Source organism: Nanorana parkeri, unplaced genomic scaffold (genome assembly GCF_000935625.1).
Source record: "Nanorana parkeri isolate BGI_ZX_2015 unplaced genomic scaffold, ASM93562v1 scaffold869, whole genome shotgun sequence".
In the NCBI taxonomy this organism is placed as follows: domain Eukaryota; kingdom Metazoa; phylum Chordata; class Amphibia; order Anura; family Dicroglossidae; genus Nanorana; species Nanorana parkeri.
In genome coordinates, this window is record NW_017307137.1 from 286,524 (window position 1) to 308,503 (window position 21,980).

The following is a 21,980-nucleotide window of genomic DNA, read 5'->3' on the forward strand; positions in this document are numbered from 1 at the left end:
AGGTTTTAGCTACAGGATTTCTTCAGCACTAGTTGCCGAAATCGAGGTTACTCCTGTTAAAAAGTCAGGTGGTGCCAAGAGCCAAGTCAGCCTAAATATCAGTCTTGGGTGGATTTTGAATTTCTCTACATCTAATTGATTGTGTTGGTAGAAATTAGTGTTGTGTTTAGCCATAATGAAATGCATCTTACTGCCACATCTTCCAATGCTCTTAGGATCCACATCTCACGTATCAATTCAAATATTCTTTATGATGCTTTATAAATATTGTAATTACATAAATAGGATTGATATATAGCTGTTATGAGGCTTTAATGTAACTTTTTTTTTTTTTTACATAAACGTCCATCATTGTCTTGCAAACTTGTACCTTTGCAGTTTAAAATTCATTTAGACTTCCCAGTCCATTGAAAACTATACTGTGTGCCCAATAAAACAAAAAAAAGTAATTTGAAAGCACAAAAAAAAAGTAAAAACAAGGTGCTCTGAAGAAAAACAAAAAAAAGTCCTCTTCTATTTTTTTAGTCAGTGGCTACAAACTCCAGCATTATTTTTCAGTAACGAGCAATGACAACTAATGCTTAATTACATCTCTTACTGAAGTTTGAATTTGCCACTTGTGGCTGCACTCAATACACAGATTTGTGTTTTCTGATGCTCCCAATGTAGCAGAAACCAGCTACTTACGCAGGTCTTTCAAAACAAACCACAGGATCTGAAAGACTTTATAAATGCGTGTGTTGACTCTAGACATAAACTAAATCCCGGTTTGGTGGCCTCCTCCCAATATTATCACTCTCTTCAGTATCAGTTTCCTTGTAGCCACTGTCGTTTGTGTCGTCATAATCATTTTCAAATGGCTTGGGGTAGTTGTATGGGTGTCCATTATCATCAAAAAACCTCCTGAAAGTGAACTCATAGAAAGCGTGTTCAGGGTGTTTGCCATTTTTATACCAGCCATTTAAGGTATCATTTTTATTTCCATCTTTGTCTTCGTCATTCCAGAGCTTGTCTGGATCTACCGGGTCAAAGTTGGAAGTGTCCGTAGAGTGTGTTATGGTGGGAATATACAAAGCAGGCTGCTGACGCAAGTCACTAGAAAAGTCTATAGTCTTGAAAAATGGATGAGCTTTAATCTCATCAACCCCATTCTTCCCTAAACGATCTTCAGGGCCTCGGCAAAGTTTCACAATTAGATCAGAAGCTTCAGGAGAGAGATTGGCTTGAGGTGGGATGTGTAATGCTGTCTGCCACTTGATTACCTATAAAAGAAAAATCATGCATAAGCCAGAAGACATAAAAGCTGCGCTTAAAAGAACTATATTGTGCTGTGAGAATATGTAGGCTGCCATTGCTGATCTCTCTGAACATGCTATTGGCTTGGCTGTCAAGCCGACCCCATTTTTTTAAAATAATACAGACCAACTATGCAGATCAAGAGTCTCACATTCATTCTGAACTTTATAATCTGCATGTATGTTCCAGGTCAGTAACTCAATGTACTAAAGTCAGAGACAGTCAGGCAACTAGAATTTTTAAGAAAGAAGTTAGCAGTAGAGGTGTATGTATTGCTATTTCTGAATATGTTAAGGCAGTAGCTGATGCTTACCCCACCTGTTACCAGTTTTTGGTGTTCGTTAATAGGGTACTACAGTAAATGTAACACGCAAATAAAAAAAAAAAAAAAAAAAGGTAACATTTACAGTATATATTTAAAAGTTTATGTCCAGTTGAAGAATGCTGCACTACTAGCAAGAAAAGGTCCTCTCAGTTATGGCGACCTATAGACAAAGGTGTTTGCAAGATCCATGAACGATCTTTTGTATAAACAGTACTTTGCTACAAAATATATTCCATAAACATAAAAACAGCTGAAAAAATATTATATATATTAGGTTTTATTATTATTATACAAGCCAATGTGATTGCTAGATAACATTATACTATCTTTTAAGTTACATGAAATGAGAATGCGTATCAGTAGAGATAATTACAGTATCTTACACTAGATAGATAGACAGACATTAGAAAACATTGCTCATCTATCAAGAAAATGGTTGAAATATTTGAACAATATAAGAAGTGCAGATGGATTTATTGGTGAATCATAGACCCAAGTGGCTACCCTTGGTCTTGACTGCATAGGAAAAGCATCACATCATAGATAGGCTCATAGACCCCACAACTGACAACAGTGCAAGGGTAAATACTTGAACTGCCATGGAGTCCAAGGGAGAATCCTTAAAGGTGGCCATACACTTTACAACCATCGCAAGACCTTAGTCTTGCGATGGTTGTAAAGTACTTAAAAAAACGTACGATCTGCCCATCTTGGACAGGCAGATCGTACTTGCGATCATCGCAAGCCGGCCCCCATGCAATGAGGGCGGGCTTGCAACCACGGCAAACGGCCAGTGTGCGCGTGCGCACACCGGCCCGTTCGTCAGTTGTCGAACAAGCAGGCCACTCACTCGCCGAGAATCGTACGATTCCCGGTGGGTTTTCCAGCCTGCTTGTTCGATGGAAGACGTGCGACATAATTTAAAGGTGTTATTTTTTTTTTTTTACAAATGAAAAAAAGAAAGAGTACATTTTTTGTTTTGTTTACTACCCTGGCTGCAACTTCTCAACTTACTTTCATTTGTGTTTCCAGTGGTGAGCTTGCATGGAAAGGAGCTTTTCCAACAAGCATTTCATAAAGTATAACTCCCACGCTCCACCAGTCACAAAGTTGTGTATATCCTAAAATCAGAATGAAATTACCATTAAATTCCAGATTGTGGTTAAAGCTGCATTCAAGAAAGCCACTTACTAACACAATGGCAATTGCTGATATAGATACACACACACACGCGCTAGCTGCATGGCATTTTTGCATTGGAAGCCCGTGTGACAGGGTGACAACATTGGAAACCAGTTTAAAAACAAGGTTGTCACCCTATAATAGGCAGTGCCTGTACCTGGCAGGTGAATATGTATTTTAATGAAAACTGCAGATTTAAAAGTATTGAACATTATATTCACATCTTAAAGCTTAGATGAGATTTTTGTTATTGGGTTTAGTTAACACTCTGCTGTAAGCTAGTTACAGCATGACAGCCATCTAAATTGCCAGAAAGCTATGACCAAAAACTTAACTAGAAAAAAAAAACACCCAAAAATAATTTTTACGGACAAATATTTAGTAGAAAGAATGTTAAAATACTGTTGTTACACAATTATACATCTGATATTGCTTCAATACTCCGTAAGAAACTTACCCCATATCGTTCCGGGGCCGCGATGCGGGGCCGCGCCCGGCGTAACCTAGCTCCTCCCTCCAGCGCACGCGCACAAGCCTCCTTAAGCCGCGGTCAGATGAATCTTCGGCGTCCAACTGTTGGTGACAGTGAACGTTGAAGATTCACTTCCCTGCAGTCGCAGACCGATCGAGGGACTGTACACCCTACCTCCACTACTCCTCCACTGTGATAGAGTAAAGGAGCGAGACCATCCTGCGATCAACCTCCAGCCAAGGAACCGCAAATACCCGGGTTATCAGAGGCACAGCTTGCCTCCATACTGCATATATCAAAACCTGTTGGTTTAACCACCCTATTGAAGCCTTGGTTAAGAACTGTCAGTAGCTGTGTGTAAAAGGCTATTCACCTGAGTGCCTGCTCCCAGGGACTGGTCTTGTGGTGTTGGGGAAAGTATTGCCTTGCTGTATTGAGGAGAGTGTTGCCTTGCTATAGAGAGGAGACATTAGTAATCTGCTAAGGGTTATATTCAGTAACCATTGCCACACCACTGACATGCTTGGACTGTATACTCACCTAATCAATCTATAACAAATTATTACTACTTTGGGGTAGAGTGCATTGGATGCTAAACCTACTCTCATCTTGCGTTTTCAACCCCATTAAGCCACACTAACGGTTATATGATGTTACCGGTCTCATACAAATCTCTAAGTTGCTGAGAGAGTATGCAAGAGACCGCCCACTGACAAAACCGTTCCCCAAACGTCACTCCACAGTTGTGATCCTAGGTGTGCCTACAGGGGTATTACATACTCTAATAAATCAGGGGAAAATGTAGCACACTGAATGTAGGATTGACTCCATCCTCTTAAAACCGCTATTTTGGGGATACCACTGGTTTAAATTTCTAAACTTTTTGTATCTTCAATTATTCAGGAAAATTACACTCTTTTAGGCAGAGATAGTCAGGCTTTAGTGCAGCTCCAGCAAATTAACAAAAATATAAAACTCTTACCCCTCATTGACACTTGAGCCGGAACATTTTCAGGTGATTCTGAATCTTAATTTTTTTAACCCCTTCGTGACTGACGACGTACAGTGTACGTCGCCAGCATACTTTCATGCATTCTTCATGTTTGACCATTTTTGTTTGTAGCCAATGAAAAGCTACTTACTACGAGGAGACCGTAGTAGTCGCATGTAAACATTTTTATAACGTTTGTGAAATCCATACACTAGAAGTCCCAATTCTGGAAAACATTAAGAGGTGATGAACAGGGAGGCAGGAGACAGGTGTCATATTTCGTGCCTTCTGGCATTTTAATAAGACCATCACCAGCCTCCTTGCCCCTCATCCCTGTGACTTTTGGAATGGGGACTACTATGCTATGGATTTTACAAATGTTATGACCACTGAAGTTTTAATTGGAGTAAAATAAAAATGTGGAGATTTTAAACAAAACTTCTTTTATGTTTTGGGGACTCCATAGCAGAGTTACATGGTGCACCCACCTGCTGTAGTATTCTAGTTTCACTTTTGAAGATAAGTTTTCAATTTTACATTGCAACACAAGGAACAGACAAAAAAACCTTTGTTTACTGTTGAAATGTTTGACATGGTGGAGGGGTAAAATTCTTTGGAGTATAACATTTTGCTCTTGCTGTAGGCAAATTTAAAAAGAAGGTGCTGAAAAAAACCCAGCAGCATCAATTAAAGCGCTGCAACTTCACAAAAGGAAGTTGCTGTTCAGTCAAAAATTAAGACATTCTGAAAGGTTAAAGCAGGCAAAAAAACAAAAACAATACAAAAAGGACAACAACAAAAATATTTTTTGTACTTAGCGTACTATACCGTAACATATTAGTTTCTTGGAGATCATTAAGTGACCCAGGATCAGAAGTAAATCAGACAATTGGGTTATACGACTGTCTACAGGGGGACTTGGATCTTGGCATACAAAAAAGCCATTGGACAGCCAGGTATAACCCCTTCCCACTCCCATCATGCTTCAGTTTTGTAAAAGCAGTATTAGGAGTAGATCAAAAACGCAGAGGGGCTGGACCTGTGCACTTTAATAAACTCCAAGAAATTGACTTTATAATAAGCACAAAAATTCTGTTTTCTTTTTTGTTCATTAAGGGACATGAAAACAGAATTAAATCAGAAACAACTGGGACACCCAGAAAAAGTTCAGCTGAAGAAACTAACAAGCCCACATAAAAGTATAGAAATCGGGGCTGCCTGCAGCTTAAAGAGCTGACTGTAGCACATTACAGCCATAGCTTGCATCACCCAAGGCCTGAACATCCACATGGTAAAACCTAGAGAAGGTACGAAGAGAAGAGTAGTTGGTGGCTTTGCAAATCTGAGAAACAGAGGTCTTATGCTGAAAGACAGAGTGTGCCTTGACAGGGCAGAATGTGACCTGGCAGGAATGGAAACCTCATCTTTAAGCCTACAAACTTGTATAAATGATTTGTCAGGGACACCAAGAAAATGGTGGATTGAGAAGCAGGTTGTCCCTTATGGGAGCCCTCAGGAACTACAAAAAGAGACTCAAAGTTTCTGAAGAGCGCTGCAAGATATACTCAAACAGCTCTCACCACATCCAAGCAATGAAGAGAATCTTTGGGATGCACTGGGGTTGGACAGGGGGATGGAGGAACAATGTCCTGGTTAAGGTAAATAAATATAGAAACCTTGAGAGAGGCAAACGGTCTTTGAAGCAAGAGATGAGATTTTCTCCTTGATGGTATTCAGGGCCAAATGTTATTCCACATCATTTTGAAAAAAGGTCATGATCCTTCCCACAAAGTATTTTCTGGGATGAAATGTTCTTGCCTCACACTAGGCAAAGTATGCTTTCCATGTGTGATGGTAGACCATGCGTGGCGTGGAATTACTGATTTAGAAATGATGAGGTTGGATGACCACATCTGCCTGGGCCAGTTACGTGCGCTAAAGTGACACTCAAGTACCCCATTAACAATACTGTACCTTATTTCTGTATCACTCAGCTATAAATCCTGAATTCATCTCTGAATTAATGCGGACACTGTCCTTCCTTCTGGAGGGTGGCTACTTTTCTTCCCCGTGCTCTGGGTGTGTTGTAAACCGCTCCAAGTTCACTCCTGTGATGTACTACAATCTCAAAACAAATTAGTAAACTAAATGTGACATTGTAGTCCATCAAAGTAATGAGCTTGGAGCGGTGGTTACTTTACAACACACCCAGGGACCATGCGGAAGAAAAGTAGCCAGCGTCTAGAAGGAAGGACAGAGTCAGCATGAATTCAGAGATGATTTGAGGATCAATAGCTAAGTGATACACAAATAAGGTTAGGATGGTTGAATGCATTTTTAAGATATAATTACTGAGCTTAGTGTCACTTTAAGGATCACATGAATGCCCTCCATGTCGATCCTGCAGAGTAGTTGAGGAAGGAGTTTCAGAGGAGAAAAGGTTGTACTGATCCCATAGAGAGCTACCAGGAAATACGGTGCTAGAGGATCTCTGCTTCTGGATACAAACTTGCAGTCAGTTGTTGAATTGGAGATCCACATTTGATGCCTCCCACCTGCCAAAAAGATCTTGAAACACCACTAGATATAGAGACCATCCCCTAGCATCCAGATCCTGTCACTTAGGAAGTATGCTTTCCAATTGTCCATGGCCAGAATGTGAAAGGCAGACAAGTCTGGAACGTGGAGTTCTTCCCAAGACAGAATCTTTTCCATTTCTCCCTCTGCAGCAAGACTCCTGGTTTCTCCCTGATAAATGCTACTTCTGTGGTGCTGTCTGACTGAATTCTGATCTGACGGCCCTACAGCCAAGAGGTCAAGCCTTGAAGGGATAACCAGATTGCTTAGAGGTCCAGAATGTTGATGGGAAGACAAGCTTCTTCCAGTGCCCAAAGCTCCTTGCACCATCAAGGTGTCTACAACTAAAGATGTCCATCTTCCAAGGACACTACCAAAAATGTGAAGCATGATGGGAGTCGAAGGGGGTTATACCTGGCTGGCAACTGCTTTTATTTGCCAGTGTCCAATTCCTCCCCCAACTATCTCTTATTTACTTCTGATCCTATGTCCCTTAATGAACTATAAAGAAATATTATTTTAATATTAAAAAGCCAGAAAGATATATATATATATATATACATACACGCACACATTATATATATATATATATATATATATATACACACACACATACACAGAAATGCAAGTTAGGTTTCCACTTTAGTGAAAAACAAGACAGTGATCTGAAATATTCTATACCTGTACGCAATAAAACCTCTGGTGCAATGTAATTCGGGGTCCCGACAAGAGAATGGGCTAAGCAGCGCTGATGCTGTCTTGCTGCACGCCACTCAAGAGGTTTAGGCCTGTCACCACAACGGCAATTTGCTAGATCTCCCCATTCATTACTAAAATCCATGCTGTCTTGTCGCAGGTGGTCACCTGAGGAAAACATAAAGTACATTCAGTTTTTCTGCAAAGATGCCAGTTCTATTTAAAAAAAAAAAAACAGAATGGTGAAAAAAAGCTATTGTTATAAAAAGTTGAAAAAAAATAGATGCTAAACCCTTCTGTTTACTGTTGGGCAATACATCTCAAGACACAATGAAGGTAATTATCTAAAACTGGAGCAGCTGTGCACAGAAACTGATCAGCTTCTATCCTTAGCTTGTTCAGTTACGCTTAGAAAATGAAAACTAGAAGTGGACTGGTTGCTATGCTCTAGTATTGGTAAATGCCCCTCAAAGTTTTCCAACTATAATTTGATTCGGCTTACTGCCATAAATTGTAAAATGCATATAACACAATTGATCCAATGCAAAAAATAAATTAGGGTATGGAAAAACACAAAAAAAAACACATGACAACCCTGGCTAGATAATTGTGACAATGTAGTGATTATACACCTCATCTTGAATGACTTATCACCCCATGGTTCCTCATTCTTGCCTACACGTGATTGTGTTCCCTTGGTATTTAGCCAACCTATCCCACATTCCTTGAATTTTCCCCTAGCTGTGACTATGTAAGGACCTGGACAAGCGCTTCCTTTTAACTTGACTTTAACTCTATGACTAATCTATCAACCTAAATATTTTAAATACAAAAGGACATACAGTTGAAACTCGAATAATTAGAATATCATGCAAAAGTAATGGCAGTAAGTGCTGCAAAAGGGGCCCAAACCAAGTACTGAGTACATATGCATGCTTGTACTTTTCAGAGGTCCCATATTGTTCTATGTACAATCCTTGTTTTATTGATTGCATGTAATAATCTACTTTTTTGAGGTTGTGGATTTGGGGTTCTTGGGGTTTTCATGAGCTGTAAGCCATAATCATCACAATTATGACAAATCACGGCTTGAATTATCTTGCTTTGCATGTAATGAGTCTATCTCATATATTAGTTTCACCTTTTAAGTTGCATTAGTGAAATAAATGAACTTTGCACGATATTCTAATTATTCGAGTTTCACCTGTATATGGCTTTTTATTTGGTGCACTGTTTTAATAACTATAGGCAGAAAAAAAAATCAACAAAATGTGAAAAATGCAATTAACACTTTACAGCTTATAAAAAATTTAAAAATCTTATTTTACACTTTGCATTTCACTTTAACAGCAGTAGCCTGTTGGCCGCTTCTGTCAATGAGCCTCCGTCCATGTCCGGCAAAATGACATACGAGCCAGCCATTATCTGTTTGTTTGTAAACAAAGCCATATGATTACTATGATTGGCTACCATAGTGATTACATGTTCAAAACAATGCTGATTGGTTCCGGATCATTGCATCTGTGAGGGGAAGCTATCAGATACAACACGGTCATAGAACTAGAAGCTACTACTGGTAAGGGCTGCCATAGCCATAGGACTTTAATCTATTTATTGACGTGCATCGTGGTAAAAAACAACGAACGTTTCGGGGTCACAAAGGATCACTTCAACATGTTTTACCTGATGAAGGAGATGCTTTGTGACCCCGAAACGTTCGTTGTTTTTTACCACGATGCACGTCAATAGACGTATTTTGCAAATTTGGAGTGCCGGTGTCTCTGCTTTAGCTCACGATTGTTACGGCTGCCACCCGTTGACTACCGCAGCACCCAATTCTTGAAGGGATTTACGTGGTCAGGAGTGCAATGGGACAATGGGCTATCTCTTATTTTAATAAGTACTCTATCTTTCCTTTCATGTAACACTATAGGAGTGGTTAGTTTATGGTTTAATGAAATGTGTAACACTGCTTACCACTTTGATAGTATTTTGAATCATGGGTCCACCGAAAACCAGTACATAACCCAAAATCAGTGAGTTTAATGTGGCCATCTCGGTCAATAAGGATATTGTCAGGTTTGATGTCACGATGAATAAAGCCCATCTTATGAACACTCTCAACTGCGCATGTGAGCTCTGCTATGTAGAACTGGGCCAAATCCTCAGGAAAGAGTTCCTTACGAATCAGAAGGCTCATCATATCGCCACCTGGAATGTAATCCATGACAAAGTACAAGTTATCTTTGTCCTGGAACGAATAGTACAGTCGTACTACCCATTCATTATCTGCCTCTGCCAAGATGTCTCTTTCAGCTTTGACATGGGCTACTTGGTTGCGCAATAGGACATCTTTCTTCCGCAAGGTTTTCATTGCATACAAAGCATTGGTATCAATTTTTTTGGCTAGGCACACTTCTCCAAAGGCACCAATACCAAGAGTCTTAATTTTTACAAACATGGATTTATCCATTTTGGCTCTCTTAAGTCGTATATAGTTAGATTCCTTCTGACACAACATCTTCCTCATTTGGTCCTGAGCATCTGCGGACAGTCGCACCTAATGGAAAACATTGATGTAAGATAATATATTCCAGTTAGAGCCTCAGAGGTTAATTTGGGTCTGGACATATTTGCAAATGAATATGACCAGTGCCATTAAAGAGTTATTTCCATAGCATTTTAGCACTGGGCGTTTGGTAGCAGTGATGATGCAGAGCATGCTTGCCACAGATGGCATTATCAAAGTATTCAATTCAAACTAGTCTTCAATGTCAACATTTCTAAATTCAGGTATCTCCACAAGGGCCAGTATCAAATGGCTTCTGTTCGTATCACAACTGCTTCTCTCCCCATAAAAGTCTTCAAAAATGCAGGTCAACTGTACCTGCAACGAATTCTGAACGATATCAGAAGAATCTTAAACAGATATCGGAAGAAAGCTGTGTTTGCAGATTAAAGCCAGTCAACATTGGCCCTAAGGGAGAATAGTTGGCATTTGCAAGTGAACCACTACAAATATAATTAAGACTTTTTTGTATTGAGTATGCAAATATTGATATTTGCTGTGCTACATAAAATTTATGAGAAGTTCAAAAACCTTCCAGTATCATTTATTTTCCAGAATAAAATATTAAAGGTTTCTGTAACAAACATACTAGGCTTCACCACAGTCCACATGTTACCCAGCATTGAGAAAAACGTCAAGCATAGCTTAGTTATATCATACAAAGAGTCTGAACAAATTGAAATGGGAAAAAGTGAAAAACAACCAAAAAAACATTTTATACATTTTACAGATGCAAGATGGAAAAATAAGTACTTCTATGATTTTGCACAGAAAAAAAAAAAAAAGGGTACTCACAAGCCTAAAGAAGAACTCCGGGAAGAAATATTCTTACTCTTGCAATGGGGTTACCCCCACACCGCAAGGGTTAAGTGCTCATTTTATGTCTGGGTGCAAAAACAACAAAATTATAGTCACCCAAACCTCACACCTCCCTTCAGCCCGTCTCCTCCCCCGCTCCAGCATCCTCACCTCTAATACACATGTATTTGACATGACTCACCTTAAACCGCTGTAGCGGGGTGGAAGAGATCCTGGAAGGACTGGTCTAACAGCCAGGTGGCTCCAAGGATCGGGTGAATATAATTTATTTTTATTTTTGCACCTAGGCGCACTGCAAGGGTTAAGAAGTTTTTTTCCCCTTAGTTCTTCTTTAAATATATATTAAGCCTTCAGTCTGTTAGTCCATTGTGCAGAATTTTGTGACAACCTCATGCTTACTTTTATCGCATGCAGTGGCCTAAAAAGATCATGCTATTGTTAACACAGCACCATGGCGCTGACATTTACTTGCCTACCCAGTAATGGAGGCTTGAAGAACTCAGCCAAGCTCCAACCTTAACTGTTTAAATCTGTTAGTGAGTAGGGGAAAAAAAGGGAGAAAGGTAGAAAAGCTAAGAGAAGAAACAGATTGAGGAGGAAATGTAGTGAAATCAGCAAATAAAATATAACGTAAAGGCTAAGAGTCTTTCTAAATATATACCCAAGGATTTGTTACAAATGCATGAATCAATCTATAACAAAATAATGCCTCTTAAAGGCCAATATATTAGATGGTGGTTGATCACAAGGAATTAATCTGACCACTGAAATGTAATTTGCTAAAACACACACACTAAATACACTGATAGATTTTGTCAGAATTAGGGATGCACCGATACCGATACAAGCATCGGTATCGGCCGCGATACCGAGTAAATATTCGATTCCATTAGAGACTTGGTGAATGTCATTCAAAATTTCGTCTAGTTTTAAAGCAAAACACTAGGTAAAAATTGTATTAACTCTTGCAGTGGGGCTACACCCGCACTGCAAGGGTTAAGTGCTCATTTTTGTCTAGGGTCAAAAATAAAGTTAAACTCGTCCGATCCTCAGAGCCGTCTTGCTCTTAGACTGCTCCCTGGAGCACCACTCCCCCTCCCCTGTAGCGGTCCTCGACTCATCACGTTCTATACACTGTGTATAAGAGAAGAGGATGCCGTGAGAGGAGACAGGCTGGAGCAATGTGACAGCTGGCCAGATCTGAAGATCGAGTGAGTAGAACTATTATTTTTGACCCTAGGCAAAAATGAGCATTTAATCCTTGCAGTGTGGGGGTAGCTCCATGGCAAGGGTTAATACAATTCTTCCTAGGAGCTCTTCTTTATCATTCCATTTTGGAATGAATGGAGTTTCTCGAACAAAAACCACATTCACTGTTAGAATTTAGTACATTAAATAGAATGTCTACAGGTCTGATTTCCTTAAGGCTGGTTTCACACCTGGGCGTTTGTAATGTGCGCGTTTTCGGGCCGCACGGTTTTTTACACGATTTTGCATCCACGAAACGCGCTTTTACGAAATCACGATAATGCAGTGAAATGGAGACGCGCTGAAATACGCCTGGAAGAAGCTCAAGTAGTATTTCGCAGCGTTGGGCATTTTGCAGCGCTTCGATCAGCGCTGAAAAACGCCCAGGTGGGAACCATGTCCATAACAATTAATGGGATTTCACTGTTTGAGCGTTTTTTACCCAGCCTAAGTGTGAACTGAGGTAAAGTAAAGAAAGCCTCAGCCTTTAGCCTATACTAAACTGCCAAAAAAGGTCAGTTTACTAAGATGTGCAAGTAATTTTCACTGCATTTATTGCTCTAACATGCTGTGCAAATGAGCATATTATGATGAAAAACATTGGAGGGCTTCCGCTTTATTTTCACATGTAAAGTTCTATTTCCATAGAATTAGCACAGGACCAATTTAAGGTGGGTACCTTCAACAGGCACCATATGGTGAATTCGGCAATAAACAAAACAAAATAAAGTGAAAGTGCTTTTCCCTAAGGCCACATTCACACCAGATCCATTGTATTGTGATCCACTTTCCAACAGATGCCAAAGCAAGGGCACTGCAAAATGAATGAGTGTGAATGGGACTGGATCACATAATTGCATTCCGTTGCAGTGCAATGAAAAAAAAAGTAGAGCATGCTCTACTTTATTCCACGTAACATAACAAAAGCAAATGTAATCGCACTGCAATGGAAAGGAAGTAAAAACAAATACATAGCTGTTTGTCCGCTCAGGACATGTTAATTAAAATAAAGATTGGCAAAAAAACAAAACAAAAAAAAACGCAGAACAACGAAATTCAACGGACCCTCCATCAACTTGCGGTTTCCTTCCAGTTTTGATGTGAACGGGACCTTAACCTCTTGCCGTCCGCCCGTAGTAAAAAAACGGACGGACGGCACTGCTGCATTTGCGGGTTGCCGTCTCCAGGCGGATGTTATTTTGATGATCACCTGTTACTTTACTGATAGAACAAGTAGTATTTTTGTGTTAGACACTAACATTAAAAAACAGGGCAGTACAATTCTTGGAGTCAAGGAACCAATACATTTACAAAATTGTAACTGGCCCCTAGCTTCCTTATATTCACCAGTAGATCTTTATGCACCCAAGCTTCAGTGCCTTCTGCCTCTTGAATTCCACATTAAATACAAAGTTGGTGTGTAGTAAGCAGTGTTCAACCAACTTTAAAAGAAGGAGCTGCTTTTATGTGCAAGACTGGTGCTGTTTACATCCACTAAAAGTGGACTTTTCCATACCAGAGTATTGAGTCTGCCTCCAGACCATCTTCATAGATGTCTATATGGAACGAATGAGCAGGCACAGACAGCAATGTGGAAGACTGCAGCCACAGCCACAAGATGTCGTTAAAAAGTGGAAGTAGGGTAGACGAGTACACTTTGTCTAAAGGTAGCTCCATACATGCCTCAGATGTGGGTGGTCCTGTCAGCACCACCTCCCTCGACAAAAGTTTACTAAAAAATTGACTGAGCTGGCTGGAAAATTGTCAGGCGGACATCGACTACATGCAAATCAGATGCAGTGAGGGTTTCCGTATTCAGACAGCCGGGGCCGTTTGAATATAATTGGCAGCAGGGGAGATTCCTCCATTCAGCTTAGATGGAGGAATCAAGTGATTTATTGTAACTGGTGTGCTGAATAAGCAGAACATAATTATGCCTGATCTTTAGGGGAACTAGCATTTCATTTTGTTTTAGTAAAATTTCCTACTGCAGGAATACCTAAATAGATTGTAAACTACGTTGACACTTTTGCCACAATGTTTTTCTTCCAGTGCTCCATTTGGTCTGATAAAGAGTAGTTACCTTCAAAATCAGCAGTACAATCAGGTGTCTGCTTTGTTTGTGACTGGCCAGGCTGCCACTGTGGACATGATGTCACAGACCCATTTTGGGAATCCGGCCCTGCCTAATGGAAATGGAAATCTTTTTAGCCTGAGTCGGTGCCCTTACTTGTGGTACCCTCTGCTTTCACATATGCATAGAAGGACTCTGGCGTTGCATAAGGCTGCCCTAAACGCCTGTCCACATCAGACAGGGGTTTTACAGGGAAACCTTACGCAGCATCAGGGTCCTTCCACTGCCTTTTGTTGAGGCCGGTGGCTCCTGTAGGCAATGCTGGTCTAGGAGCAGGAGGGTGCATTTTGTGCAGAATGTACCCTCCTTGCTATTACCGCTGTTGTATCTTCACACAGCACTGGGAATTAGGCAGAGTAGATTCCTGCACAGCGCCCCTCTATAAAAGGCGCCTGTAGGCACATGTCTAATGGTAAATCCAGCCCTGACAGCAGGGCCCATTTATTTATTAGCCCTGTTTAGTATTAGCAGTGCATGAACAACTGACTTTTTCTTTAACTACCTGCTGCCGGGCCGTTGTAATTAAACGGCCTGACAGCGGCTTCTTGAGGGCGGGTGGGCATCTTTAGACGTCCTATCCCGTTCCGCTCGTGCCGGCCGCTAGGCGGCGGGCACGAGCGGGAAACCGGCTTTGAATGTAAACAGCCAGCGATGGCTGTTTACATACAAGCGTTCAGGCGTCTGTAAAGACGCCCGATCGCTTGTAATATCCGGTCGGGTGTGCGGCCCCCCTGATGTCTCCATAAAGAGGACCTGTCACTGCAAATTGTGTATCACATAGGGAGCTTGCTTGCTCCCTATATGATAGCAATAAAGTTCAGTGAAAAAAAAAAGGTTTAAAAAATGTGTCACAAAAAAAAATAAAAAAATCACATATCAAAGCAATAATAAATAAAATATTAAAGTCCCCCGCCCCGCACACGCAAAAATGTGTCAAGCCCGCCTACGTGCGAAAACGCTGATTACATCCCTTGCGCCGCACATGTTACATATCGCCGCGAACCTCGGAATTAGAGCAATAATTCTAGGTTCATCAATCACTGATAACACTAAACTGATGAGCGGTAAAAGCTTTTAAAGTATCGGCTATGGTCAATTTTGAGTATGGTAGTTTTTTGCGATTTAACGGGTGCGCGCAATTTTAAAGCTTGACATGTTTTTTTTCCTAAATTTTCGGTACTTTTTTATTATACAGTAAAAAAACCAAAAAAAAAACAAAAAAAAACCTGTAGTGGTGATTAAATACCACCAAAAGAAAGCTCTATCTGTCCCCAAAAAATTGTATAAAATGTATTTCAGTACAGCGTTGCATGACGGAATAAATGTCAGTCAAAGTACCGCAGCGCTGAATACTGAAAAATGGCCTGGTCAGGAAGGGGGTATAAACACCCCGGTCAGCAAGTGGTTAAAAGATCCTGATAGACCCCTCATGACCAACTTCTTGAACTGGAATAATTTGTCATCCTGTGATAAACATGACACTGCAAACCTATGCACTTAAAAAAAGATCAGTCTATAAATAGCCAGATGAAATCATTTTATGATTTCATGCATATAAGGAGTTTCTGCTGTTAACTATGTTCTGATAATAAATTTTAGCTTCCGACAATTATACTGAAAGAGAAAACCTCTTTCAGACAAACGAAAATAGCATTCTTACTCGCATCATCTCGCTTTCCAGCTGCTTCTTGCGGTGCAACCTTTGATGGTGAGATTTTAGAATATTTTCAACATGCTGCTCCATGAAAAACTTAAAAGCCTGGGGTGAGTAGCTCTGGATGCGCGACTCCCGTCTCTCTTCATCTCTCTTGTTCTTCCTAACTGGCACAGGGGATGTAGTTATTTGTTTCTTCTCTTTCTCAGTGGTTTCCACAGTGGATTCAGATGCCCTTTCTCCTTCTTCCTGAGAACTGGAAGTTGCAGGAGACAGATCATCCTTGTTAGATTTTTGACCAGTTTCATAACTGGGAGAGTTTTGCTGAAGCAAGCGCTTTGGGTAGGGTGGTGGTGGCCCTTGGTAATTTGGTGCTTCTGGTTGTGCAGGCATCAAAGCACTGTTGTGAGGCACCCCTTCTGAGTAAAGCCCTGGTACATTCTGGTTTACCCATGATGGATGTGCTGGAGCCAGTGCAGTCTGAAGTTCTGGCTTTAAAACCCTCATGCTTTTTACAGGTTGCTGTATGGGGGCAGGAGTTATTGCAGTCACAGTTGTAGCAGAAGCTTGTGAATTAGTAGGATGCACTTGGCGAACTGCCATTGGGTTATTGAAAGAGTTGGACCTAACAGGGATATTATTCTGCCACGATGGCATCTCATGGTTTCCAGGTGACTGGGTCGAAGAGGGCTGAGACCATGAAGTTGGATGACTTGGAATACTCATGTTATACAGATCCATGTTGTGGCTATTTCTATTTGGTACTAGTACAGACTGTGGCAAATTACCATTATTATAAGCAGAAGGTGACATTGGTCCATTATTGCCTTGCATCTGCAACGCAGCATTATTTGGACCATTTGACATAGGATAAGGTGGAGGTTGTGACCTTCCAACACTGTTGTTCACTTGAGTTATATATTCATTTTGTCCATTACCATTGTGAATGCCAGCCCTCCCCGAATAAAACTTGCTGTTCCCAGATGTTTGCATGATAATGGGTTGCCTTCCAACAGGAACAGCATTCATAGGTCGTTGTGGCTGAGGGTTCATCATCTGTGCTGAGTTAATATTAGAAGATTGATATGCCTCATGCCAGTTTCCAGGTGGGATTGGGGAAATGCGGGAAACAAGGAACTCCATATTACCAGAGTAACGCTTTGTTTGTGAATTGGGCTCCCAAGACTGTGGCGATGAAGTAGTTCCTCTTGGAGGAGGTTGTGGTGGTGGTGTAACACTCCTTACTTGTGGTGGAGGTGGTGGATTTACTCTCTGGCCATTGACTGGAATTTGCTGAGCAAAGGCTGGAAGGCCTGATCCAGATAACGGCCTTCCCATCTCTGATTGGGATCCAGGCATTTCTGAACCGCCATAGATAATGCTATCAGACAAAGGTGAAACGTGGCTCTGTGGAACTAGAGACTCCTTTGAACCCTTCCAGCTCTGCCGGCGATTCACAGAAGGCTGGATGTTGCCTGCATAAACAAAATTAAAAAAAGAAATGGTTAAAAAAAAAAAAACGCACACAAAACCTAAGCACATTGTTATGCCACCCAACTGATTTTCCAGCAGAAAGGGGTTTTTATATAGGTAAGGTTGACACCTTCCCAATCTATAATCAAATACACAAAAGCAATAAGTGCAGCACTGGGAGCAGGACCTCGGCTCCTAAACATTCCCCTCCCCTTACTGCTCACATTGCCTCTTAACCATTATACTGCTGCCATCTTCTAAAACTATGCCAATGTATGCATGCATGTGCAAAACTCTGGCCGCAGCAAGGGGGAATAAGAAATCTTTGAAGACTATCTGTACCGTGCACATCAAGGGCATTAAAGCGAACACGTTGATTTGCCCTGTATATGGGAACGTTTTGCAAACTTTTGTAAAGTAAAAACCCATGAATGCACATTATAGAAGCCAGTTGGTTTATAAATGGCATGTAAGAATTTTTTTTAATGAAAAGGATTTTTTCTTTTACATTTTACAAGTGACACTTGGGCTAAACAAATAATGTCTAAATACAAGAGGCATGTACAGTATATTCTTGAATGTTGTATTCCTTTGTGTATTTCTGCTAGATCTACGCAGTATTCCAGCATGAAACTCGTACACTTTACCTTTATTATAGGAGATGCCTATAAAAAAAAAAGAGTGACCTATGCTGCTCACTCTCCTTGTGCAGAGTGACTGGTCTTATATCCACCTGCTGCAGTTCTCTGCAGGCTGCCTTTAGTAGGAGTACGTTCTGGGTCCCTCCCACAGCTCTGCTCTACGCACAGGCTATGTGGACAGTGATGATGTCACTGCTACCTTTCCGAGGTAATATCAGGGATTGCAAAGGAATTTGGGGCACACAAAGTGAATCCTTTGCTGCGATTTAAGGATGAAAGTTTTCTGTGTGAAAGTTTGAAAAATGTATCTTTACATATTTAAAAGGCCTTTTTGCAATCAACATTTTAGCAAGCAATTCTTTAGCGTTTGCAAGTCAGGCAAATACTAGGTAATTAGTATCTAAGATACTGTGGAAAAAAATAAATACTGTAATTGAAATCATTACAGCAAGCTGAGTTTGAAATGATGATAGCACTTTGTAACCCACACACTGATCAATCAGAATTTATAACTGAGAGAAGAGGGAGAAAGTAGGTAATGAAGCATAATTAATGTCAGTGGTGGCATAACCACTGGCATTAGTTTCCTCACTATTCACACAGCGATAATAAAACCACGCTTACACTTTAATTACAAGAATAAAGGAAAATGAAGACAAAGAACATTCAGACTTCCCTGGTTGTCCTGCAAGCTTGTTCCAAGCCAGTGACTCTCTAGATAGTAAAGGCAGCGTAAGAGTAATAACACCACAACCTAAACGGCAGAACAATGCCTAGAGTGCCAAGTCCTTTGCTTCATTGAACATGCCGAGCAGATTGATTTAATTCCCTATAGCCAAACTCCATCTAAGCGCATGCTGTGGTCTTGTAAATGCTGGAAATATGTGCTAGAAAAGAAGCACATTATGCTATCCCGCAGGTAAAAAATGCAATTTCACAGGATAAAGGCACCTAGTGTTGACTACCTAGGACATGATTGGGGAGTTGTCCGTGCTTGAACTTAAATGTACACTTACCCTTTAACCACTGGACTACAATAAGGTTTACATTTTTACCACAACAAAAGCATGTGTAATTACATACAATACTAAAGTATGAAAAAGCAATAATTTAGCTGATGCAAAACACTATTTTATTGCTCATACCTTGTCCAGAGCATAAAGAGACACAAGAAATGTGTTATGGTTCACTATCTACCTGGAGGTTTCATACCAGCATTCATGGGTCTTGCTGCAGCAGCAACTTGAGCGTCTCGATAGGGCTCCAGATAGCTCATAAACTCAATGGCTGCTTCAATGCTACGACTGTTTGTTTGCTGTAAGGCTCGTACCACCATATCCTACATTATAAAACAAAAAGAAATACAGGAGCTGATTAACAAAGGAATAATTCGCACTCTAACCTTTGTTCGTTTACAAATAACCAATCAGCTCAATGACAAAAAAATATATTTGTTGCTGAACCCAAATAGGTATAAGTGAATACAGGGTCAAAGTAATAAAGGGAAAAAATTATCTTTTAGCAACTCAATGATGTATTGCACATTACATAACATTAAATAATCCTACCAAACCCCAGTAATGCAAGGTGCTCAAAATTATACTGACACCATCAGATCTATACTGCCAGAGATGATAAAATGCAACATTCTTATGGCAACAGTAGAGAATATTATTGCCTGGCACATGAAACATACAAGAGGGACTCCAATGTTTAGGTTCGATATACCTGAAGAAGAACAACTGCTTGCGATAAAGAATCGTCACCTAATTGCTCCATTATGGCTTGAAGTATTTCACATCTACAGTAACTCAAACACAGTGGACCTTTTTAGAAACAGTTACAGATATACAAATCTCAAGCACATCAGAACTACAAGCTGAAATTATATAAATTTTAAATATTGTTGTTCAACCTGCAAGATGAAGTTGGACCGTCGGGTAACTTACAGAACACTTGATCAGAGAGATGACCTACTTTATCTTATTAGACAGGAAAGTTCTGGAGCAAGTATACAGAATAAGAGCTCTATTTCATGATCTGAATATTTGTCCAGGTCATTCACTCACAAAGCAGATGGCAGAGACAGCCAAACAACTAGATCCTTCAGAAGGTGGTCATCAATGGTAGCCTCTATATTTCTATCAATACAGAGTTCCTTCAAACTCTTAACCCTTTGCTTAGATTAATGCCAAATCTTACTGTGAAAGATAAATGGAAAAATAAACGTCAGCAGATCCCAAGTGGAGCCTAGTTTTCTGTTATTAACCATGACCTCAAAGTCTGAATACCTTCTACTGGTCAGCTGCTTTCCTTACAATTGTGAGGGAAACTGGAGCCAGCAATAGTGCCTAAATAATTGATCGTGAAGCCAATGACTAAGCTAACCCAAAGTCAGAAACAGACTTTAGTTCTGCTTGAAACCTGAAGCACTTAAAAAATATGTTCAAAACTATTTCGTTCTAGGAAAAGAGCGATTCAAAAAGGAGTAAAGCTGCATGGACCTCCGGAGCCTCACTGTGAAGGTTATCTGTGTGAAATAGCCCTACCTATCTTCTCCCATTGCTGTACCTGTAAAATGTTTCTCCACAAAAGGTACACAGCATGAGCAGAGAAAAGGTGAGTCAGATGGGAGAATCCAACCTTCCATGGAAGGTTTGCTTTAGGTGTTCAAAATAAATGCCTAAAGCATACAAATGTTTGAAGGAAATACACATCTTGATACCCATAGCAGCCAGTCTGCTCCGAATGTTTCCAGCACAATGTGAGAGAAAGGAAGAAAATTAACTGGCTACTATAGGCAAAAAGAACATTTATTAAACACCTTTGGATGAGGCTTTTGGCATTGAAGATTAACTACATCTTACATATCAATAAATACCAACTCTACCTCATCAAATCCAGCAGTCAGCAGATCATGAAGCATTTTTCTGTTGACTTCATTTCCTCCTCTCTGAGTTGAAGTAGAGGAATTTGCAAAAGGCTGCAGGGAGTTACGAATCTCAGCTAGGGCTTTGTGATATGGGACAAACTTAGGAGGATTCCTCCCTTGCCTGGGATCCTCAGTTTTAGCAGGCGGTTGTTCAACCTTAGCAGCATTTGATGGTTTCGGAAGATGACGGAGGCTCTCGCGGATTTCCAGCAGCATCTGCCTGCTATTGCCAGTATATGTGCTTGCAGGGAATGTTTTGGGCCTCATTTGCCTGTATCCCTCTGGCTTCTCCACCCTCTTCATGAAAACACATGTATGTTGGTGACGTCTTTCAAAGATAAAGCTAAAATTACAGCTAGACTTTGTAGTGTAGATTTAGAGCTAGTTGCTGAGATGTTGTCTTCCGAGTACCGTTGTCTGTAGTTATGTCCACCATATACACAAAATCTTGACCTGTGGTGTTAAATACATCAACCTTAGGGTCAGCAAAATAAGAAAAATACAATCATAATTACAAGAAACGAACCACCTATGATTAATAAACCTGAAGCACAAGAATAAATCTACAGAGATACAAAGATATATAAATGTCAAAATAAAAAGGTGGCCATACACTAGTAGATTTTCAGTCTGCAATGTTTGTTTCTAGCCCTCATGCGATTATAGCTCGAATACCTCATCAAGCATAGTCAGATGTCGATTTCAGAAATCCTTCGTTAGCCATACTAACCTAAACCAACCAATTGTTGACGAGTGACTGAAATAATTTCGTTTTGCACATGTGCCGTGTTCTTGCTCAGATGTTTGTCGAACAATAACGCCACCGATTCATCAATTTTCGTTTTGCCCAAGTAAGATTTTCCAACCTCACTGATCGACAAAAATAAAGTAGGAGTACAGTAAACAAAATTGTTGGTGTCCCATCGATTTCCGTTCGCATTTGATTTTCAAACGAAAATCGAAGCATGTAG

The 21,980-nt window shown here is 40.3% G+C and overlaps 1 protein-coding gene across 3 annotated transcripts; it reads right to left on the bottom strand.

Moving 5' to 3' along the window:
* Positions 1-27: 27 nt before the first annotated feature.
* Positions 28-21,477, bottom strand: LATS1 (large tumor suppressor kinase 1). Of its 3 annotated transcripts, none has more exons than XM_018565650.1 (7): positions 20,968-21,477; positions 19,290-19,416; positions 15,970-17,438; positions 9,517-10,099; positions 7,525-7,707; positions 2,636-2,742; positions 28-1,262 (listed from the first exon to the last, which is right to left on the bottom strand). In XM_018565650.1, exons 1-7 carry the CDS (start codon positions 21,310-21,312, stop codon positions 747-749), a joined length of 3,330 nt encoding a protein of 1,109 aa, XP_018421152.1. In that variant the 5' UTR covers positions 21,313-21,477; the 3' UTR covers positions 28-746. The 3 variants fall into 3 exon arrangements, with proteins under 3 accessions (XP_018421152.1, XP_018421151.1, XP_018421153.1); XM_018565649.1 differs by having other exon boundaries at positions 19,275-19,416; XM_018565651.1 differs by lacking the exons at positions 28-1,262; positions 2,636-2,742; positions 7,525-7,707 and adding an exon at positions 11,404-11,457 and having other exon boundaries at positions 10,082-10,099; positions 19,275-19,416.
* Positions 21,478-21,980: the final 503 nt, after the last annotated feature.

What these genes read in the sequence shown, in the direction of transcription:
- LATS1 (XM_018565649.1), bottom strand. Translation starts at nt 21,312, where the DNA reads ATGAAGAGGGTGGAGAAGCCAGAGGGATACAGGCAAATGAGGCCCAAA. An exon ending in TTCAAAATACTATCAAAGTG is followed by an intron (nt 7,708 to 9,516) that starts GTAAGCAGTGTT and finishes TGTTTTCCTCAG; the next exon opens with GTGACCACCTGCGACAAGAC. An exon ending in CACTGGAAACACAAATGAAA is followed by an intron (nt 1,263 to 2,635) that starts GTAAGTTGAGAA and finishes TTTCTTTTATAG; the next exon opens with GTAATCAAGTGGCAGACAGC.